This window comes from Zootoca vivipara, chromosome 3 (genome assembly GCF_965207765.1).
Source record: "Zootoca vivipara chromosome 3, rZooViv2.hap1.1, whole genome shotgun sequence".
Lineage (NCBI taxonomy): Eukaryota > Metazoa > Chordata > Lepidosauria > Squamata > Lacertidae > Zootoca > Zootoca vivipara.
In genome coordinates this window covers 117,130,700-117,149,512 of record NC_142586.1, presented here as the reverse complement: position 1 = coordinate 117,149,512, position 18,813 = coordinate 117,130,700, and the positions used below count along the sequence as shown (strand labels likewise).

Genomic DNA, 18,813 nt, shown 5'->3' with positions numbered 1-18,813 from the left:
GGAAAGGTCATCACCAAACAGGCTTCCATCCATACAACTTGCCTGGCATCTTCCTCTTCCTTTATCTCACTGCTTCCCTCCGCAGAGAGGAGGGTGGGGACAGGGGTGGCAAGCACACCCATAAGGTGGACTGAGGCAGCTGCCTCAGGCGGCGGAAGGCCATGAGGAAGTGGCCCTGCTCATTGGAAGTTGACACCCTTCTGTTGGCAGAGAGGCAATGGTGCTTTCAGGCGAGATCTTGTGAGATCTTGCTGAAATCTCACACATTCTGCAAGATCTTACCAAAATATCGGATTGTCTCATGCTCTCTATGAGATCTTTCCAAAACCCATTGCCACTTCATGGGTGCCACAGCACAACCCAGGTAAGGGAGGCTTGGGTGGGGGCAGGGTGGCAGTAGAAGGGTGGCTGTCCCTCGATGGGGACAAAACTAGAATGAGCCAGCTCTGCCTGTCATTAGCTCTGGTGCCACCTTCTGGTGGTCTCCCTGCCTTCTGACCCACCCGTCCCAAGGGGCAAACAGCAGCAGGGGTGCTAGAATCCCATGTTCTAGTCATGGGCTTCGTGGAAGCATTTGACCATTTGTTGCGCAATGTGGGAAGGAAGATGCTGGCCTTTTGGACTGATCCAAGACAAGGGTCCTCTTATCTTCTCCATGGACCTGCAAGAGCACTCGGGTTTCCATACCTGCCAGCGTCATGGTGCCTGGTGTTCTGGGCCTCCTGCTGTCTGAGCGGGTATCCAAGTAGGCAAAGACCGTGTCCTGCTTGCAATCTGTTGAGACATGAAAGAAAGCAAATGAAGAAGGGCGAATTTAGTTAACAGGTTGTACTTTGAACTTTTCCAGGAAAAAACGGGGAAACATAATGTCAAGATGCTACAGTTTATATGCCGAAGCATGGGGGAACCAATGATGGTCTCTTGCTTTGGCAGGGCTATTGCACAGCTAACATAATATAGATATTTAAATTTTTAAAGTTTGCACTAAATAAACCAGATTCTAGGCTGGGTTCTGCAACAATGCAAAGGGTGATTGGTACAAATTAATAGCATTTGAATATTTAACCCCCCTTATTTGTTTCTGAAAGTGTGAGGAGAGGCAAAGAGCTCTGTCAGGCAGTGAAATGTCCACCCTGATCCAGCAGGCTATTATTGTGTGTGTCCCTCTGTTCAATCCCAGTTAAGAGGCTACCACTCCTCAATAAACTTCTTCACTTGTTTTCCAGAGACCCTTCAATGTAAGGGCTGGTTCAAACAACTGCCTTCCCCTTTACAATTGTGAAGCATTGATTTCGTTGATCAGGTCTTGTTTGCAAGGATGCAACTACTCACAACAAGATTATTACTAATTCGATGCATTTTTGGCTCAACCCTCCCGCCCCCCACTGGAGTGAGTAATAATATCGCTGTTCTTCAGAAGTTTAATATCCCCAGATGATTTTCTCCTCCCTTGGAAAAGATACAGGGATAGGCAGAATGGCCTAACGAGCACTTGGCCTATGTTCAGAGGCTGTGTAAAGATAATAAGAACATGTGGGTATTGTAGCCAATGGCGATATCTCTGCTCCATTTGGCAAAGATAGCTTTCTGGAGTTAGAATCATAGAGTTGTAAGGGACCCAAAGGACCATCCAGCCCAACCCCCTGCAATGAGAAGGGCACTCTAACCAACATAGACACAACTGAGGCCACCTGGCAGTGTGAATCAGCACTTGGAAGGAAATGGCACCAGCAGGTCTGCGATGACCCCAGTTAAAACAGCCCTCACAGCAGAGTCTAGACAATGGGAGCCATTCGGTACCATACACAGGGTGGGGAAGCAGCTGCTCTGTGGAGAAGAGATAGGAGGAATTGTCCTTTAAAAAGTTATCATGGAGCTCTGGGCCCTACACTCATGTCTCGAAAGGCGAGCAGAGCAAAGCATCTAACCAAAATGTCATGGGGGATGAGATATCAAAGAGAAATCATGAGGTTTCATTATTACCTACTTTTTGTGGTCAGCCAGCCTGCGGTCATGAAGTGGTCTGACTTTTAGTGTGCCATGTAGTCTGACGTAGGGGTAGCCAATGTGGTGCCCTATGGAAGTTGCTGGGCCACAACTCCCATCAGGCCCAGCCAGCACAGCCCATGGTAGAGGATGCTGGGAGTTGTAGTCACATATGTCTTGAAGGTGCCACACTTGCTTGCCCCTGTTCCAGCAAACTACAGCTGGGATAGGCTTTCTGCTGGGGACTCCCGCAGCAGGTGCGATGTGTCTGGGGCATTTGAGTGACCTCCAAACCTACATCCCAGCTGGACAAAATCCATATATAGCTGTAGATGCTCTGGCAACGGGCTTCAGAGCAAAATCAGGCTGCTGAGCTTCCATTGCCTTCCCATCTGACACAACTTCTGTCAAAGTTCTTCCCACTCACTGGTTATATAAGACTCAGCAGGCTGCAGCTGCGGAGAGATCTTCCCAGCCTACAATGAGGGGGGAGTCCCAGTCTGTTCACAAGTGATGCTCAGATCCGGTTGTGCTCAAAGGCACATTGACCATAACCTGTGTTGCATTTGCCCTCTTCCTGCACAGCATTAGCAACACACATGTCCAAAAACTATAATTTCTGCCACACGTGAAAAGGGGCTGGGTCTTCTAGCCAGCTGTTGATGGCTACTAACCATGCTGGCTAGGCTCTGCCTCCACAGTCAGAGGCAGCCATTCTTCTGAAAACCAGTTGCTGGAAAGTGCAGGAGGAGAGAGGGCTCCTGTACTCAAATCCTGCTTGTGGGGCTCCCAGAAGGGGCATCTGGTTGGCCACTGTGAGAACAGGAGGTTGGACTAGAAGGGCCATTGGCCTGATCCAGCAGTCAGGCTCTTGTTATGTTCTTGGGTAGGTATTCTGCGTAGCACAAGTGAGGGAAAGCCACCAAGTGTAGTATCGGGCACAGAGTCTTTCTGAGAATGGGATCAGAAGCCATCTTTGCAAATGGAAGTTGACACCTCTTTTGCTGTGATGGGGTGTGTGTGTAGAATTGGGGGGGGGGGCATTAGCAGCAGGGAGGGGTGTTTGCCCCCACCTGATCAATTGTGCAGCTTGGCTACAGCTACATAGTGGTGTAGCTATCACAGGATTGAGGGGTAAGAACATGCTCAAGACCACTGTTTTCTTTACTGTTGCTTCATCCTCTCCTTCCAGGGTTGCATCGTGGCACTGAAAGCAGATATTGAGGACAAGGTTTTGGTGAGCCCTAGCTTGTTTTCATTTTAAATATATATTTTTAATTCTCTTCATTAGCCACCTTGGATGCATAAAGCACTGCTCTTAAGCTCCTCCAGGTGTCTGGAAGCTGGGACACTCTGCACATGTACAAAGGAAATCATGCCATCCCACCTTGTCCTACTAGTTCCTCTGGTGAAGCTTTCCACATTTTCTGATGGCAAGAGGTGTTTGACAGGGGAACAGATTCCCTCAGAAGGTGTGGACTCTCCTTTCAAGGCTTTTAAAGAGAGTCTGGATGGACATCAGTCAGCAGTGATCCCTGCATTGCAGGAGTTGGACTAGATGAGCCTTGGGGGTCCCTTCACCTCTACAGTTCTAGGATTCATCCCCACCACCACCACCACCAGACAAGACATTCACATGGCTTCTCCTTTTCCATGATGCTCAGCACCCACCCCTCTCATTCCAGGAGTGGTAATTGTGGCTGACAGGACACCCCTTTCCTTTGTCATGACTTCACAAGCGGCTTTGTCAACAGCTGCGGGGGCTTATCCTTGGCTCTAACCAAATGATGCATATGAAAATCTCCTTTAGGAAAAGGCCAGATTGGAGGTGTGGGTGGGGTTGGGTGAGAAACGAACTAATTGGGGTGGCCACCTACACAGCATCAGAATGGAGGAAAGGGGACAGAAGGAGAAATAGATTCGCTGGTGCCAATAGGTAAGTGTGCAGGTGCAAATTCAGAAACAAGGAGCAGAATTCACACAGAAATGCAAGGCAGTGGGGAAGGTTGTGATCAGCTCAGCTTTGTTCTTCCTCAGTCTGCTGTCCATTATGTGTTAATTGCTGGTGGGCAACTTTCACCCCAAGCCTCCCTTCTTCAAATAGAAAACAAAAATTAAAAAATTCCTTCCAGTAGCACCTTAGAGACCAGCTAAGCTTGTCATTGGTATGAGCTTTCATGTGCACGCACACTTCTTTCAAATAGAAAAGGCCTTCACCGAGAGGACTGCCCTCTGCTAGAACTAGCAGGTGCAGATGTGAAAGAGGGAAGGGAGAGAAACAGAGAGCGAGGACGCTGCCCATCTTTTCAGTGGTTCCGCCGCCACGGATGCTCCCCCTGAGCTTAATGAATAAGGGAGTGCGGAGGGAAACAACAGCCCTGTGTAATATAGGATGAGCTCATTCGAGCTGCAAACAGGCAGGGCATGACGGGAGAGACCTCGCTTTGCAGCCACCTACAAAATGGAAGCTCCACAGCACGCCTTTGCATGCATGTGTAAGTTTTTTTTGGGGGGTGGGGTTCGCACTGGCTTCTTTCCCCTGCCACTTCCCTCAAACCTCATCGCTCGCAGCACGCAGGCACCCAGCAGAAAATAACAATATGCATGCAGTGAGAAGGCATAAAAACTAACTTACATTTTTCTCTCTTCCAGCAATTATCCTATTCCACCACCCAGAAATAATCGTTTGCACGCTTGACAAAAAAAATGTGGAAGAATGAGTGGCTCTTGCCACATGGTCAGCCTCCGTGCTTAGATGTCAGACTCCAGGAGAAGCAAAGATCGCCCTCTGACATTATTCTTATTATTTTTAAATGCCCTCATTTGGTTTCATACGCAGCAGGTTTGCAAAAGCGAGCGAACGAAATTTCTCCCCTTGGAATCGTCTTTATCAGTAACTCAGCCCCTCCACCCCTTCCCGCCCCTTTCCAAAGAATTCCAGCGCCCACTCCTGCATTGATTTCAGGAAGGGGGGGTCTCTCTCACCACCCACCCTTGACAAGCAAGGCATTGCAGTTTCCCTTGAATGACAGGCGAGAGAGCAGAGAGCAGCTGCCCTCCCCTTCTCTTTGGCATGCCTCGTGGAAACAAAAGTAAGGATTTGGTGACGTAAGGGTGGAAGATGGCTGCGATGGCAGCCACGAGTTCCCCTCTAGCTTGAACACCGTCCTCCGTCACAGAGGAAAAGCCTGGGGAGGGATAAAGGCTATTGTACATGACCCCCAACCCCAACCCCTTGCAGACATGGGGCATGTAACATGTTGGGAAATCCATAGCCCAAAGCACACACACGTGCAATCATCCATATTTGCATACTCTCATTTCTCCTCATCTGGAGCGGAGGGGGAAGCATTCTGCACATGCTCTCTAGAGCCACTCACTAGTACTGTACTGCTTTGCTAGTTCAAAGCCTCGACAATTACAGTTAAAGCTGGTCCTTCTTCAGCTACATCCCAGGGAGCCCTGAGTAATAAATATTAAGCCCCGATGTCCCCACTCTCCCCTTGTCAGGTGGTCTTTCTCTGCAGGAAAAGTATCATGCGGAAGTAAACAGAGGCTAGGCGTATCTGAAGAAGTGTGCAGTGTGCATGCACACGAAAGCTCATACCAAAATAAAAACTTAGTTGGTCTTTAAGGTGCTACTGAAGGAATTTTTTTATTTTGCTTAGAGGCTAGGCAGAATATGACCTGTAGGAGTTAAAAGTAAAGCGAGGGGCCGTATGTAAAGCAGGAGTTTGGCGAGAGAGGTCTGCCTCCCCTCCAAGAAACGGAACAGACTTTGGGATCGCCTGTTGCTGCCCAAAAGAACCAGGCGAAGGAAAAGGTTTGTTTCACCGTAAGGTAAGCAGCGAAGAGAAGATTCTGCCTATCAGCCTGGAGAGCAATGACTAACCGGGATGGAAGGATTACAGAGTCAGGAGCTGAGTGGCAATTCTATGCCCATTGTTGAGACCATAGTAGGCACTCCACGCTGCTGCCCCCTGAAATAGGCATCTGGGCAATCCACATTCTGTACAAGGAAAGCTGGGTCCTGCAATCAATGGATATAATGCAAATTGGGAAAACTGTAACATTGCTCTTAGAGCTTTTGTTTCGTTCGTTTTTCCTGCATAGTTTTGGTTTTGCTGGGCAAGAGGGAACTCTGCAGGCAGGGCACTAAAAGCCCCACCCCTGACCACAGGAAACCTTCTGCAGCCCCTCCTCTGATGTCAGCAAGCAAGGGCTGCTCACCCACAGCTATAGGGACCAGAAACTCACTCTTTTTTTTAGGCGAGAGTAGGGAATTTTCTTGCCCTCCCACGGAATTGTGGAAGGCAGGCAGCCCTGCTCTTTGTCGCTGGGTCTGCATTATGGTGTGTTAATTGCAAGTGTGGAAGTAGAAGGAGAAGGAAGAGCAGTTAGGAAAAAAGAGAGACATTAATTGCCCCCCCCCCCCGAAAAGTGCTGACTTCCAATGAAAACTGACCTGACTTTGACTTTCTTTTCTTAAAAGTTATACTGTCATCTGTGGATGTCCCTGAAACCACTTCCCTGCCCAGCACCACTAGGCGCCCACCCCTTTTTGTTAATGACAGTCTTTCATATTGCATTGGGAGAAACGAAACCATCTTGTTGGGACCACAGACAGGTTATGTTATAGTGACTGCAACAAATGGAAAGCAGCAATTTCTTCTTATATGGGTATAGGCACTCTCACTCACACCCACATACACACAAACCCCTAAGTGGTGAGATGTAGGAAGGGAAGGAGAGGAAAATCACGGCCGGGGGGGGGGCAGTTGGATGCCCAATGCCAGCACATGGTGACAAAAAGAAAATGTGGTAGATTAAGAGATGGACAAATAATAATGTGGTTGATAAAAGGGTGAGTATAGTGTGGCAAGAAAAAGGAATTCAGAGCCATTTAAATAGAAATAACCACAAGGTTTACTATAGAAATTTATATTACTTCCCCCCCCTCTCTCTCTATATATACATATATCTGCAGAAAGGATAGATGATAGATAGATAGATAGATAGATAGATAGATAGATAGATAGATAGATAGATAGATAGATAGACAGGAGGGTGCAGAAAATTTTATGCTGACTTCCCAAAGCTGACTGCCCCATCACAGCCTTTCCCATGCCTACCCCTCCTCCAACTCTAGCCCCTGCTTTTGAGGGTCCAGCATTTGCCCCCCCCTCCTCCCCCAGGAAATAACTTCAATGCTATTTCTTTCCTTGGTTCGCTCCCCACTTCCCTGGCCTTTATTCACCTTTGCAGCTGCTTGTGGGGTACCCTTTCCTGCGCCTGATGCTACTCACCCCCTTGCCAGATCAACACCTGGTCCAGCCGCTCCCAGCCTCTCAGTCGCTTCCTTCCAGGAAAAGATGCTAAAAGATTCACTTAGCATCCGCCAGGCTGCCAAGCTCTCACCATGACATCACCTCCGAGCCAGCCGATTGGCTGCGCTCATGAGGCCTGCTGATTGGGCAGCATCTTCCTGGGAATACAGAATTGCCTGAGTAACTCCTTGGGTGAGCCAGGTGTGCCGGGATGATGTCACACACACACACAATGCTATTTCCAAGAAGGGCTCTTCGGATGCATAAAGACAAGCCAGGCAGCATGCTTGCTTAGGAAGGAAAAGGTGCTCCAGGGACAATATAGGTCATCTCCACGGATGCTGCGAAGACACGATAAACCCTTCTATAGCAAACCAGCAATTGTTATCCAACTCAGCACAGAGAAGAAGCATATCTGGGCACTAAATGATCGTTGCCACATCTTTCCCAGGAACAAGCTAAGAATGAGCATCTTTTGGAAGTGGTGTTAGGGGTTTTAAAAAAATGCTTTGGCTGGATTTTATTTCTGCAATCAGGGTGAAGCCGCTAAGTTGATGAGCAGGGGAAGAACTGTCCTTAGTGCACTTTTTGTATATAATAATGTATTCCTAGGAGCTTTACTATGGCTGTAGAAGCCAAGAGATTGTATTGGAAGTCCTCAGGGGGCCCCAATCTCAGCCTTTAAACATGTCAACTCACACTTCCTTGATATTTAAGGGCAAAAGAAGATTTTAAAAAAGCTGGCAACCCTAACTGAAAGAGAAATGAAACAAAAACAAAACAAAACAAAAGTGATTTGAGGAGGTGGGGGGCAAAGGTGGTTTTCAGTTCCAATCTCTTGAAAGGCAACTCTCTTACAAATTTGGTGGTTTTTATTTTTGTTATTAAATACATCCTGACCATCACCATACCTGGACTAACAAAGACGTCAAGCAGGAAAAAGAACAAAAGGGCCACACAGTAAGACAATGGATTTGTTAAACTCGACAGCTCCACTCAGGCTGGTGGTGTGATCTGGCTGACCCAGCTTCTGGTTTTCTCCAGAGAGGTTTGCACAATTGTGCCTTTGACAAGGCAGCTGAAATAGTGATGGTGGCCACCAAGCTTGGGTGGCTTTTAAAAAGGATTAGACAAATACAGGGAAGATAAAATTTACCAAGGGTTACTAGGCAGGATGGCTAGGTTTTATCTCCATTGTCAGAGCTCGTAATTTTTCTGAACACCAGTTTCTGAGAATTGCAGGAGGGGAGTGCTATTGTGCTCAGATCCTGCTTGTGAGCTTCCCTGTGAGAACAAGAGTGCTGGAGTAGTTAGCCTTTGGCCTGATCCAACAAGGGTCGTCTTACTGTATGTTCTTTAAATAGCCAACTGTTTCTGTCACTTCTAGCACACCAGTTTCCAGATGCATGTACAATATTTCTTATCTATGAGAAGAAGGCATGTTTATGCACACTCCTAAACATGCCCAGGCATTCTTTTGTTTGCATGCTTGAGGCATGACTGAAGTGCCACATGAAAATGTTATCATATGTTGAAATGGGTCAGCCTCCATAACCTTTCAACTGAGCACCACACAGCAGATGGACCTGTGGGATGTGAAACACATAGCAGTCAAGTACAACATTCCTAGAGTGGACATGAAGAGGGATGTTTGTCCAGCCAGTAGAAAACTTCCAGTTTCCTCCTGAGCTGGGACAAACTTCCTCTGCATGTGACTAGAGGTGGGTATGACCTCACCTGCCTAGGTAACAAAAGGGGCAAGGCAGGCAGCACACTTCCTCTTCTCCATCATGCTTTCGACGTTTGAGCAGCAGTGACTGCCAGTCTGCAGTCACTGGGACTAACCCCCATATGGGGTAGTTCCACATGTATATATTTTTGTAGCCTAAGTCTGCCTTCGGGATCCATCTGTGAACTGAATGATTGTGAGTAAACTACTTTTATATTTTTTAATCAAGACTGTGTCAAGTCTATTCTTTTAAGAGGGATATAAGGGATTATCAGGAATCTTATATTTAGAGGCTAAAACTAGCCTGCAGCAAGATAACCACTCTGCAATTTAAAAGGGGAATGTTTAAAACTCTGCTGAGTTATAGAACTTGCTAGCACAAGTTAGGAAGGATATTATTAATCAATACTGTATATCCTCTCCTCCCTCCCTGAACACTTTCACAGGAATTTCCATATACAGCAGCAGCATACCCCTGAATAGCCATTTCTGGGACAAACAGCACAAGTTCAGATTGTACTGCCTGACTTTGAATGTAGCTTGCCATAAGAATGGGCCATAAATTAGATCCATACTGCAAACCATCCGTGGACAGCAGAGCAGATTCTGTCTACTGTACTTAGATTAATATGATTTGTCAATTTCAAACTCCTCTTTGGCTCTGCTTCAGTTATTCTTAACTGTTCACTTTATATGTTGTGAGCCACTTTGGGCACAATTATGTGGAAAAGTGGTATACACATAAAAAGATGCTGGTGATGTAACAATTGTGTTTGTGTGATATTTTTTACTGTGCAGATTAAACATCTCATGTCCTTCTTAACAGGTTGTTCCTGAGTAAGCTATGAGGTGATGGTGGTGACACATTTTCCATGGTGCTGTTATTAAAAGCAGTTACTTAAGTCCTCCCCCTTATTGTTGGTGAGCTCTGCTGGCACATGTGGTCCTGGAGGGAAAAATACAGTAAGCTAGTTGCAAGGATGCACACTTCAATTTCTAACCCTACTTACTAAACAGTTATTGACAAGAAAACTTTTAGTGACAAATAGTGAATTTTAGCATCGTATGTGCACTTGAGGGACAAGGGTGGCGCTGTGGGTTAAACCATAGAGCCTAGGGCTTGCTGATCAGAAGGTCAGCGGTTCAAATCCCCACAATGGGCTGAGCTCCTGTTGCTCGGTCCCAGCTCCTGCCAACCTAGCAGTTCGAAAGGACTCCACTGCAAGTAGATAAACAGATACCGCTCAGATGGTAAAGTAAACGCCGTTTCCGTGTGCTGCTCTGGTTCGCCAGAAGCGGCGGAGCAAGTGGGAGGCAGGGGGCGGTACGCCCCGGGTATCGCCCTGGAGGAGGTGTCACTCGGGGCCGCGGCCCCGCCCCTTGGCTCTGCACGGCAGCCTCAGAGAGAGAGAAAAATACAAAAGAAAGCTGGCTGAGTGTATTTTTTTTGGATTTTTTCTATTAAAAAAAGCTGGAGTGAGGTGCGCGACAATGGAGGCACAGGGGGTGGCATGCGTCGTTATGTAACGAAGTATCGCTGCCCCCTGCACCTCCAAAGCCGTGCACCTCGCTCCAGAAAATAAACAAAAAAGAAAACAAAAGAAAGCCCACTGTGATGCGTGTTACGTAGCGGGGTATCACCGCCCCCCCGTGCCTCCAAAGCCGCGCGCCTCGCTCCAGCAAAAACAAAAGAAAAAGAAAAGAAAGCCGCAGGCGCGCCGGCCCACTCAGCTGGCACACCTGCAGCTTTCTTTTGTTTTTCTTTTGTTTTTTAAGCTGGAGCAAGGCACGCGGCTTTGGAGGCGTAGGGTGGGGGGGCGGCGATACCCCACCACATAACGACGCATGCGTCATTACATAGCGACGCTGCACGCACCCGGGTGCATGGAAATTTGCCGCCCCAGGTGTCACAGCGCCTCGCTACACCCCTGGCCACATGACCCGGAAGCTGTACGCTGGCTCCCTTGGCCAACAATGCGAGATGAGCGCTGCAACCCCAGAGTCAGTCACGACTGGACCTAATGGTCAGGGGTCCCTTTACCTTTACCTTTATGTACACTTGGCAATCTTGATTTGGGGGGGGGGAACTCTCTCTGTACAATGAATAAACCCGGCTGGCTCTGTGTGGACGTTTGAGATGTGATTGCTGGTTGCTTTATTCAAGCTGGGGGGGGGGGCAAATTGTGCTCAAAATTAATCTCAACATGAAAAATTATTGTCTTGCAGCCTGAAAACGTTTTACAAGACTGAAGATTAAAAATGGAGGATGATGATTTTGTCTCTCTTACCACAAAAGTGACTCAAAGTGACTGACAAAGCAGCGTTATTGTGCTAGGTCAACAAAGCAGTTTAATTCACTTTAACTGCACAAACCTAAAGTTCTGGCATGCGTGTGAAACCTTCCTGCAAAATAATGACAACCTGGAGGTGCATTCCCTCTCACCTGTATGGGGTGCAGCTTCTCAATGCTGTGATGTTCTGGCATATGGTCCCCCTTCTCCTGATCTGAGGGTCAAAAGCAATAATGACTTGAACACTGATATACAGTAGTTGTAATCTAGGACAGGATAAGCTGTTTGACCTCAGCCTCTTGGACTGCAATCTTGAGGAGCTAGGCCTGTACTAAGAGCATAAGAACAGCCTGCTAGATCGAGGACAAAGGCCCATATAGTCCAGCATCCTGTTGTCATGGTGGCCAACTAAATGCCTGCAGGAAATAGGGCATGAGCACAAGAGCAACTCTTCCCCTCCTGTGCTTTGCAACATCTGGTATTCTGTAGCATTGCTGCCTCTGATCGCACTTTATTTTGTTTATATGACAGTGAGAAGTGAAAAGTACAGTAATAAGACACCTAAACAGCTGTTTTATGATAATGCAGTAGTAGCATCTTGGTGGGGACAAGTGCACACCCTACTCTCAGACTCACCTGTGGAATAAGCCTCTAGTGGATGCTGGAGAAGGAGTAGCTGGAAAATAGAATTTAAGGTATTATACATTTACCTTTACCTTTTACATAGTATGAAATGACAGAGAATCTATGAAAAAAGTGATATGAGAAGATCAAGGTTTAACTTTAGCATATAAGGTCTCATCTTGGGTGACTAATTTAAAGTGACTAATGTGGGATAGAGGAATGTAATCAGATTGGTGTAATAACTCCCCACCACCACATTTTCCAGCTTGGCTGCAAAAGTGGTGTCTTGCCCCAGGAGAGGCTATACCTGAAATCCTTGGAGAAGAAGAGAGCTCCATTCAGTTCGTCCTAACCCTGTGTTACCATCTTGTTTTCCATACCAATTGCATCATTAAAACCACTCTACCTTTCCCCTCCATATTTCTTACCATTATTAGGGTTATCTGGAGTCATCCTGCCATAAGTTATCCAGGTGGTTCCTGTAGCAAGCTGAGGGGGGGAAATGAGACATCCTCATTGTGAGTCTGGAAGGCAAAAATAAGATACCCATCCTCTCTTTTCCATACCTGGGAACAGCAAGATAGCAGTGTGGGGACTCACTTGCCAGTTTGGTGGGTGGCTGGCTCTTGAGGAGATGCAATCCATGGAAGAGGAGCGGCTATGAGGCACAGAGGTACAAAAAGTTAAGCGGTTCTTAGTGGGACTAGAAGGCTGGATAGACATCCAGATTTTGTGATTGGACTAAACCAATGTATGCATATTAAGGAAAAAATCATACGCTACATAAACTTGATTTCTATAGTTGCCAAGTCCGGTTTGGGGGAAACAAGGCAAGGGAACGGTTGAAAAACTTTGAATCTGGATCAAACTTCACAGTTAAGGAACTTGAAAAAAGAAACAGCGGAGGTCACAGCAGCAAGTGTCCTGAGGCATGATGCAAGCAGCAAAAGGAACCTATGCAAATCCTCCTTGCATTGACTGAAACAATTCACTTCTTGAATACATATTTCTAGGTTTTTTCCTTTTCTACAGCCATGTGGACTAAAGAACTTTGTTTTCCCCCTTCCTTATGTTTTTCTGGAATTTTGAGCAAATTTACATATTCCCCGCTACTTATCACGCCCAAAGAATATTAAGTTTCTTATGTGCCTACCTGATCACTTCACTGGACTGCCGGAAACTAGACGGTAGTGTAACTGCAAAGTATGAGATAGTGGATTATGGTGAAGAGGAAGCATGAAGTTGAACCTAGTGGTATCAATGACCGCTTTGCATATGGAAGATCCCAGTTCAGTTTCTGACAACTCTGTTTAAAGAATCCTAGGGCAGCAGGAACAGCAGTCTCTTGGGAGTTGGCCACCCCTGGACTAGAGGAATATGTAGATTGGCTGACTTCAAAGTTTGCTGGCAAGAATTGTCTTAATTTTCTGTGTGGACTCTTTGGACCATTGCATAATTCATGTTTTTATTTGTTTTTCCATTTATTTCTTAAACTTTATACTGTATACCTCAAAGTGGTTTACAAAAAGATAAAAAATAAAATGAGAAAAAATTACAATACATTGAAACATACTAGAAGTTTAAATACTAAAACAGATTAAAATTCACATCAGCATTTCTAAGCATCTGGGTAGGCTTGCCTAAACAGGAACATTTTTGGCAGCCTCCAAAAAGAATACAGTGAAGGTGCCTGCTTGATATAAAATTTAGTTGTATTGTTTTGTCTAATTATTTGTTCACCTTAACTACAGTATTTGCAAGTTCTATTCTGCCTCCTCATAGGCCCACATAGGCAAAGGTTACACACACGTGGTCATCCACAATAATCTATGCTACCAAATACACATTTGTCCCAAAGCCTCAATTGAAAACACCCTACCTGGCTGTAAGGGGGGTTTGATGGCAACTGGCCTCGGTGTGCTGTTTCTGTAACAATTTAAAAGGAATTTCATTCAGTCAAAGTGGAAACCATATTACCTTGCCTGTTTTGCTCAGGATGTTCAGCGTGGGCCTCGAACCCAGCACACCTTTGATATGAAGAGCCTCTAAAGCAAGGGTAAGAAGCCCTTTTCAGCCTGAGAAACAGGCAGGGCCATGTGCAGAAGTGGCTGGGGCAACAGATGCAGAGTAAAAGGGATCTCTACCTACACCCAAATCTCACCCACATTTCTACCCTCTATCCAGGCAAGCTAGAGACATTATTGCGGTTTGGTGACACATTGAGGGGTATACCGTATTGAAGCAATGATTCTTCAACATTAACTTTGTTGGACTGGTCATGTTGTGTGGATGCCTGATTATCCCCACTGTGGAAGGACGTGTGGATCCAGAATTGGCCTCCACAGTCACTTACGGACCCATTGTTAAAATCGTGTTTATGGAAGACAATCTTACTCGACTACGAGTGATCGCTAAAGAAGAAAAAGATTGTCTTCCAAAGCAACTACTCTATTCCAAACTTAAAAATGGAAAGCGTAATGCTGCCTTTACCAAAGGTGTAATGGGCTTTGAAGACACTTGAACTCAGGACACAAGGGAGAAACATGCTAAGAGGAAGCCACGCTTGGCAAACCCACACCGTGATCAAATCCTGCCCGGAAACCAATATCCCCACTGTGGAAGGACATGTGGATCCAGAATTGGCCTCCACAGTCACTTACGGCTTATTGTAAAAACTGTGTTTATGGAAGACAATCTTACTCAGCTACGAGTGATTGCCAAAGAAGAAGAAGTGTGGGGGTGAGGTTTTTGGCCTTGGAAAGTCCCCAAGTGCCAGAAAGAGAAGCCCAAACGGCTGCATTCAGCTGCTAGGCCTGAGATTCTCCACCCCTGCAATTCCATGCCCTGAAATTCTTGGCAACTGTCCAAGCAGATCAGAACAGAAACACTGACCTGCTATCCTGGAGATGATGTGGGGAATCCTGTAGGAAGAGAGTGGAGAATTTGTCCATGGAGATAATGTTTCCCTCTGTCCCAGCAGAGGGGATCAGGAAGCAAAACACACAGAGTTGGGTTTGTTCCAAACAAACAGCTCCTACCTCCAATGAGCAGAGACTCTTCATCAGTTCCCTGTTCTCCTTCTGTAATGCCTCCAGCTCCCTAAGCATTTGATGCACAAGATAGGTGTCTTGGCAAAGCAGCTAGCAATATCCCACACCTCCCTTCCTCTCATTCTCAACCGTGACCCTTTAATCACTATTGCAGAATACTTCTGTACTGATTTATTGTTATTTTATTTCATAAAATTCATAAAATTTGATTGTAAAAACAAAAACCCACAAAGTGGTTTACTAATAGAGAGGGGTTGGTGGGATGGCTCTAGGATCACATGATTTCTGCCCTTTTTGTTAAAAAAAATGGATAAATTTTAAATTAGGAGGGAGCAGAAGTAAAGACTCCTATTCTCAGTCTATTGACTCATGTTAAATGTTCAAATTATCAGGAGGGTTTGCTGCACTCCTGACCAAGTGCCCTTGTGCACCAAACAGAAAAGAACTTTCTTTCACAAAATAGTAAAATAAAAATGGGATATTTTCTATGGCTTTACGGACATGGCTCCTCTTTCAGAAAGGAAGGAAAGGGGAAAGATTATTGTATGTAAAATGTGCGGATGCAGGCCATGCCGTCTTGAATAATCCCTGCTATTCCTCCAGACCCTTTTTCTTTTTGCAACCTGCACGTCTCACTTTTTCTGTGTAGTTAGTTCCTGGTAAACTTGCTGCAGAGCTCCTTCAGCCTTTGAAGCACGATATTTATAAAAAGAGGCAAGCAGCTCCATCTGGCTTTTCTGGAAAGTCCACACCTAAGAAGAGAATGAAATTAAAAGACGCCTGCTTCTTGGGAGAAAAGCAATGACAAACCTAGACAGCATCTTAAAAAGCACGGACATCACCTTGCTGACAAAGGTTCGTATAGTTAAAGCTATGGTTTGCCCAGTAGTGATGTATGGAAGTGAGAGCTGGACCATAAAGAAGGCTGATTGCCGAAGAATTGATGCTTTTGAATTATGGTGCTGGAGGAGACTCTTGAGAGTCCCATGGACTGTAAGAAGATCAAACCTATCCATTCTGAAGGAAATCAACCCTGAGTGCTCACTGGAAGGACAAATCCTGAAGCTGAGGCTCCAATACTTTGGCCACCTCATGAGAAGAGAAAACTCCCTGGAAAAGACCCTGATGTTTGGAAAGATTGAGGGCACAAGGAGAAGGGGACGACAGAGGATGAGATGGTTGGACAGTGTTCTCGAAGCTACCAACATGAGTCTGACCAAACTGTGGGAGGCAATGGAAGACAGGAGTGCCTGGTGTGCTCTGGTCCATGGGGTCACGAAGAGTCGGACACGACTAAACGACTAAACAACAACAGCAAGAAGAGAACCATGGGAGGGATGAATTATGGGAATTCACAACTATTGATTCTCAGCAGATTGGGGGATTATAGCTCCTTTAGGGAAATGAAGAATGTCATTCTGGCCCTTGCCATTCTAGAGCAGTGGTCCTCAACCTTGGGCCTCCAGATGTTTTGAGACTACAATTCCCATCATCCCTGACCACTAGTCCCGCTAGCTAGGAATCATGGGAGTTGTAGGCCAAAAACATCTGGAGGCCCAAGGTTGAGGACCACTGTTCTAGAGGGTATGGCCACTCATTTCATTCAGACAAATGAAGCATTAAAACAGGAGTTGCAGTAGATTTTTTTCCTCAAGGGTGGGAGGAAGCTTGGCTTTCCCCCATCAATGCATTATGATTGAAAGTAACTCTGCCTTTTCAATTAAACATCCATTTCTTGCATTTTCAAAAGGAGTACAATCTTTTATTTTAAGTTGTGAACTGCTCCAGGGTAGTGGGGGAAGTTCATCAAATGATAGGCAATCAGTGCTGTCCAAAATTGCTTCTGATGCAAACTTGCCAAATTAATTTTCAGTAACTGTAACTGGAAAGAAAACCATTCATTTGCACAGACAGTGATGAAAGCACTTCAAGCAGCTCCACTATTCACATAATGCTTTCTTTGCAGGCAACTAGAACACCAGCCATAGCTGAAAAGTAATCACCAAATTCCATTATTTGAAACAAAATTTAAAAAAAATCCTTTCAGTAGCACCTTAGAAACCAACTAAGTTTGTCATTGGTATGAGCTTTCATGTGCATGCACATTTCTTCCAATGACAAACTTAGTTTGTCTCTAAGGTGCTACTGGAAGGATTATTTTGTTTTGTTTCGACTACATCAGACCAACATGGCTACCTACGTGTATCTAACTCCATTATTTGAAACAAAATAAAAAAATCATTCCAGTAGCACCTTAGAGACCAACTAAGTTTGCACACGAAAGCTCGCACCAATGACAAACTTAGTTGGTCTCTAAGGTGCTACTGGAAGGAATTTTTTTTATTTTGTTTCGACTATGCCAGACCAACACGGCTACCTACCTGTAAGTAACTCCATTATTTGAGATACACATTACATTCAGCAAGTGACTTTGACTCTGCGCATATACCTAGAGTTGGCATACACCAATGACAAACTTAATTGGTCTCTAAGGTGCTATTGGAAGGAATTTTGATATAAATTTCAGTTTGTTATTCAGACTTCTCATGCAGCTCTGTTTTGAACTTTTGAATAAAGAATTAGGAACTAATCGCTAACTTCAGACTCAAGGCTATTGAGCGTTCCTTCCTTGCATTGTCTTTCGTTTTGACAGTCAGTGCCACATATTTTAGAATCCAGGATCAAGAATGAATTTCAGGACCAGTGTCTGGTGTGTTAGGACTCATCCAAAATTCACTTGTCCTGTGCCTAGAAAGCACAAGTCCAAGAGGTTTTCTATTTTTCCTGCTGCTTTCCCTGGGAAAACCCAGCTCTTTACTGCTGAATGAGAGCAAAGGTTAATTTGCAAAAAACTCAAATGATGTTTGCGCTGATTCTGCAGGAAATAATGGGTTTTCCCAGGGGAAAGTGGCAGGACAAGCACAAGTATGGACAAGCCTTTACTCTTACCTGAGAAATATGGGCAATCTGGCCGAGTACAAGTTCAACTGGGCTTTTGAAAAACTTTTTTGCTTCTGGCTGCATCTGTGGGTCAGAAGGAGAAACACACAGAAGGGGATATTCACCACTGATGGATACGTTATTAAAGATTTTGGGATCTAAGGGAGGTCATCTTACCATGTTTTGCTTCAAGGTAAGTAGAAGCCACAACTTACACTATCATTAAGAAGCAAATATTTTGTGCTTGTTCCACAAGATGGGCATTTATCTGTCATGATTCAAATGCAGAAAGTTAGTACACATACTGAAAATTACTGTTCCAAAAGAACAAAACAGATCAGTCCTCTGAAATCACGAGTCTTTAGATTCAAAGTCCTTAGATTGTCTTAAAACTCGTTAAAACAGGCCAGAAATTGTTAATATAAAAATTGCAGCATTAAGATTAACTCATATATTTTTTTGAAAATTTAAACATTCAATTATTTTTGATCCACCATGGAGTTAAGATTCCTACGTTGCATTTCTTAATGTTAAATATAGGACTGTAGAATGTAGCAGGGAAATGATATACATAAACAGAAACATAAGCAACAAAGTTATATGTGCAGGAAACTGAAATGAAGGTTTATTGCACATCTGTAGGGGGTCGGGAATCAGTGATTGTTTGAATGTCAATCAAAGGGTCCTGTGACACCTTAATAAAGGCTATGATGGCATGTCTGAATCCGTCCCAGACAAGGTAGTCATGACATGCTGGTGCTCTTACCTGAGCCAGCACATTTTTTGCAAAATATGTGTCCACAGCTGGTGACAGAGAAATCAGATCCCTCCTGGCTGAAACACTGGTTGCAATGAAACCAATCCAT

General features: G+C 45.2%; 2 protein-coding genes and 1 long non-coding RNA gene across 9 annotated transcripts in view; 1 reads left to right on the top strand and 2 right to left on the bottom strand.

The window, feature by feature from the left end:
• The window catches only part of STMN4 (stathmin 4), a 17,347-nt gene extending 9,942 nt beyond the window's left edge, over window positions 1–7,405 (bottom strand). For 2 of the 4 annotated variants that reach the window (XM_088666972.1, XM_088666974.1), the window contains exons 1-2: window positions 7,293–7,405; window positions 688–774 (exon numbers count right to left, since the gene is read on the bottom strand). In XM_088666972.1, the coding sequence (XP_088523098.1) occupies window positions 688–700 (13 nt within the window). In that variant the 5' untranslated portion in view covers window positions 701–774; window positions 7,293–7,405. Of the gene's footprint in view, window positions 1–687; window positions 775–3,059; window positions 3,194–4,621; window positions 5,043–7,292 lie in introns of those variants that run through there. The other 2 variants (XM_088666973.1, XM_035110918.3) reach the window with 2 other exon arrangements.
• Window positions 5,660–13,493, top strand: LOC148686487 (uncharacterized). Of its 4 annotated transcripts, none has more exons than XR_015949255.1 (4): window positions 5,660–5,821; window positions 9,869–10,005; window positions 11,865–12,028; window positions 12,395–13,493. It is a non-coding gene; the product is annotated as an uncharacterized LOC148686487 (long non-coding RNA). The 4 variants fall into 4 exon arrangements; XR_015949258.1 differs by having other exon boundaries at window positions 11,269–12,028; XR_015949256.1 differs by having other exon boundaries at window positions 5,660–5,826.
• LOC148686486 (E3 ubiquitin-protein ligase RNF212B-like) lies at window positions 9,818–18,813 on the bottom strand. Its single transcript, XM_088666975.1, has 13 exons — window positions 18,714–18,813; window positions 18,163–18,215; window positions 17,957–18,031; window positions 15,644–15,759; window positions 14,996–15,056; window positions 14,850–14,878; window positions 13,837–13,883; window positions 13,111–13,153; window positions 12,558–12,615; window positions 12,386–12,446; window positions 11,970–12,009; window positions 11,486–11,547; window positions 9,818–9,988 (listed from the first exon to the last, which is right to left on the bottom strand). Exons 1-12 carry the CDS (start codon window positions 18,811–18,813, stop codon window positions 11,505–11,507), a joined length of 726 nt encoding a protein of 241 aa, XP_088523101.1. The 3' UTR covers window positions 9,818–9,988; window positions 11,486–11,504.